Source organism: Acomys russatus, chromosome 5, assembly GCF_903995435.1.
Source record: "Acomys russatus chromosome 5, mAcoRus1.1, whole genome shotgun sequence".
Taxonomy (NCBI): domain Eukaryota; kingdom Metazoa; phylum Chordata; class Mammalia; order Rodentia; family Muridae; genus Acomys; species Acomys russatus.
The window spans coordinates 33,998,207-34,002,338 of record NC_067141.1 but is presented as its reverse complement, the minus strand read 5'-3'; the positions used below and the strand labels follow the sequence as shown (position 1 = coordinate 34,002,338).

General features: G+C 41.4%; 1 protein-coding gene across 1 annotated transcript; it reads right to left on the bottom strand.

The window, feature by feature from the left end:
• Positions 1-923: 923 nt before the first annotated feature.
• On the bottom strand, positions 924-1,859 carry LOC127190054 (olfactory receptor 10Q1-like). The gene has a single exon (XM_051147104.1). It carries the CDS (start codon positions 1,857-1,859, stop codon positions 924-926), a length of 936 nt encoding a protein of 311 aa, XP_051003061.1.
• Between the last annotated feature and the right edge of the window lie 2,273 nt (positions 1,860-4,132).

Genomic DNA, 4,132 nt, shown 5'->3' with positions numbered 1-4,132 from the left:
ATGAAGACACTTCCTCAGCAGGAAGCTTGTACAAAGCCATCAGTCTATCACATGAAGATATTAGTTGTGTCTGATAACTAATTGCAATGGCTGTAGGAGAACATAGAAAATTTAAACTTTAATTATATTCGTGGCAATTTGGGAAATGAGTGTAGCTGTAGACAGGGTGCACAAAGAGAGTAAAGAATCAAATGTTGCACTAATACCCGCTTTTTAGTGAGGATCTACCATGTGTGTCTTTCTGGGTCTGGGTTACCTCCTTCAAGGTCTCTAAGAAGTCCTGTACAAACTTTTTCACCAACCCAAGGACAATGCATACAGTGAACCTACACCCTCTGTTCAGATACAGCCAATGGACAGCTCATTCTCCACGATTGTAGAGGGACCTAGGACAGCCTCTGACAGGAACTCTGGTGCTTCCACCCCCTCCCCCCTACCCGATTTGATCACCTCCCCCTGGTGGGGAGGCTGCACGGGAAGCGTAAGCAGGCTATCTGGATGAGATCTAATAGGCCATGGTCAGATGGTGGAGTAGGAGGTTCCCTTCTGTCAGAGGTCTATGGGAGAGGAACAGGGCAGAAAAAGGAATTAGGGTGGGAATGGGAACATATAAACTAGGAGATAACAATCTGGATATACTCTGAATAAAATAAAATGATAAAAAGGAATCAAGAGCCAAATGTAAAAGGAATATAAATGTTTTTTGTTTTTTTCAAGACAGAGTTTCTCTTATAGTCTCTACCTGTCCTGGATTCAATTTTTAGACCAGACTGTACTCGAACTCACAGAGATCAACTTACCTCTGCCTCCCGAGTATGGGGATTATAGGTTTGTTTGTCCTGTGGAGTTGATAGGTTTAACTGGCAAACACTCTGTTCAGCATTTCCCCACTCAAGCTACCAACTAGTGTCAAAAGCTGCTGCCTAGAAGACACAGTGGCTCAGAGCGTCTTTGACATCTTTGTTCCTGAGTGTGTAAATCAGAGGGTTGAGTAACGGGGTACCAAAGGTATAAACCAGGGCAATTTGGCGGTCCTCGTCATCTGAGGTGCTTGAGCGAGGTCTCAGGTACACCAAGCTACAGCAGCCATATTGCAGCAAAACCACAATGAGGTGGGAGGAGCAGGTGGAGAAGGCTCTTTGGCGCCCTTCTGCAGAGTGCATGCGCAGAATCGTAGACGCTATGAACACATAGGAAATAAAGATCAGTAGGAATGGGACTGTCAGCACCAAAATGCTCACTACATAGAGGACTGCCTGGTTTACATAGATATCAGCACAGGCTAGGCGCATGATAGGAGCCACATCACATAGGAAGTGGTTGATTTCCAGGCGATGTCTACAGAATGGCAACGTGAAGGTGAAAGTGGCAAGTTGCAAGGAGAGAAGGAGTGCTAGGCTCAAGGAACCCAGCACCATCTGGACACACAGCTTCTGGGTCATGATCTGGGTGTAGTGTAATGGATGGCAGATGGCCACGTATCTGTCATAAGCCATTACTGTCAAGAGAAAACAGTCAGTGCAGCCAAAGACAGAAAAGAAGAACATTTGTGTCCCACAATCAGCCAGTGATATGGGCTTCTGGGCCCCAAAGATGTTGGAAAGCATCAAGGGCACCACATCTGTGATGTAGCAGATTTCTACGAATGACAGACTGCCCAGGAAGAAGTACATCGGCGTGCGCAGGGAGCTGTGTGTGCACACCACCCAGATGATGGCGGTGTTGCCGCAGAGGATCATCAGATAGAGCAGGAGGAAGAGGATGAAGAGGAGAGCCTGGAATTCAAGGACATTGGTGAAGACGCGGAACACGAACTCTGGTGGGCCGGATTTGTTGAATAAAGGTTTTCCAATCACCATGTCTTCTGAAAAACAAAAAATGAAAACAAAAATCAAGAAGCAAAAGCCAGAAAACAATGATTGCTGACTTTAGTTAAGGGCAGGGAGGCTGAATCAGAGTTTTGATTAGGGGTTATCTATTTAGTATTCTCGTTTTTGTTTTTGTTTGTTTTTATTTTCACATTTAAAAACTGCATTTTTATTTTATGTGTATAGGTGTTTTGCCGGCATGCCTGTTTGTGTAGCACATACTTGCAGTGCTCATAAAAGTCAGAAGAGGATACAATATGCTCTGTAATTGGAGTTACCCAGGACTGTGAGCTACCTTGTGGGAACGGAACTTGGGTCCTCTAAATGAATGTTCATACAGTAAACAATATACTTGTGTGTCGAGTGCTGTGTCCAAAAGTTGCACTTAAAATTTTTTTTTTGTCTTAGACTCACCTACTCCCTCTCCTCCTCCTTCCCATCCCCTTATCCTTAGAGAAGAGGAGATTTCCCATAGGTACCAACCAGCTCTGGTACATCAAGTCTCAGCAGGAGAGGCTTCCTCTCCCTCTGCGGGTAGAAATGGAATCCCAGCTAGGGAAAAGGGATCCAAAGACAGGCAACACAGTGAGAGACAGCCCTGCTTTAATTGTTAGGGGACCAACATGAAGAACAAGCTGTACATCTGCTGCTTATGTGTAGGGAGCTCAGGTCCAGCCCATGAATGCTCTTTAATTGGTGGTTCTGTCTCTGTGAGCCCTAATGGTTCCAGGTTAATTTACTCTGTAAGACTTCTTGTGGTGACTTGATCCCTCTCATTTCCTCCAATCCTTCCTGCAAGTCTTCCACAATACTCCCTGAGTTCCACCTATTGTTTGGCTGTGGGTCTCTTTATCTGTTTTGATCAGGTGCTGGATGAAGCCTCTCAGAAGACAGTTATGCTAAACTCCTCTCATGTGTGTCTTTCTTGGTCTTGGCTACCTCACATAGGATGATATGTTATATTTCAATAAATTTGCCTGCAAATTTCATGATGTCCTTGTTTTTAACAGTGGAGCAGTATTTTTGGTGTGTCGGTGTAAATATACCACACATTTTCCTTATCCATTCTTTAGTTGAGGGACATCTAGGTTGTTTTCAGTTTCTGAGTATTAAAAATAAAGTTGCTACAAACATAGTTGAGCAAGTGTATATAAACAACTAAAGAAATTAATCACCAACAAACCAAATAACCCAATTAAAAAAAATGGGATACATAGCTAAGCAGAGCATTCTATACAGACGAATTTCTAATGGCCAAGCTGCACTTAAAGAAATGTTCAATGTCCTTAGTCACCAAGAAAATGCAAATCAAAATGACTCTGAGATTCCATCTTACACCAATCAGAATGGCTAAGATATAAAAACCTGTGAGGATGTAGAGTAGGGGACTACTCCTTTATTGCTGGTGGGAATGCAAACTTGTGCAACCACTGTAGCAATCAATCTGAAGGTTTCTCAAAATATTGGGACTAGTACTACCTTAAGACCCAGTTATAGTATTCTCTTTTCTTAGACAATAATGGAAATCCATTCATAATAGACTTTTTTCAAATTGGGAGTCTATGAATTCTCTTTACAGGCCATACCAATAGAGTCTTCTTTTTATACGTCCTCTTGTTGACATTTTTTAAAATTTATTTTTTATTAATTTATTCTTGTTACATCTCAATGGTTATCCCATCCCTTGTATCCTCCCATTCTTCCCTCCCTCCATTTTCTTGTTGACATTTTAAATACAACTGACATGAGCTAATGCATTGCTTGTGTTTTATTGTACTTAATTAAATAAGTATAGTTATAGTTAAAGTTGGGTAAATGCAAATTTAGGCCATCTTTTTGGCTAAGCATTTTTATGGAAATAAAACATACACAGCAGACTTCTGAAAATCTAAGTAGAGAAGTGAATTTTCAATATTTGATGTAGACAATGAGTATTCCAGTATAAAATGTGTCAATATTAAGAAATGGAACAAGACAGGCAGTTTATCAACTAAGAAGAAGAAAGGGGAATCAGGGAAGGGCACATGAGGGTGGGACTAGGAGGAGAGGTGGAAGAAGGCTAGGATCAGGCTGTAAAGTGACTAAACAAATAAAAAAGTGTGTAAAAAGAAATGGAATTATTTTAGCAATCAAAACCATCATTCATATTTCTCTCTGTCTTCACTCCTCATAAGTAGTAACTGTTCTTGACCTTTACCACTGCAGATTAACTTAACTGTGTTTCAACTTTTGTATGTGATTATAAGGCATGTACTTTATTGTTT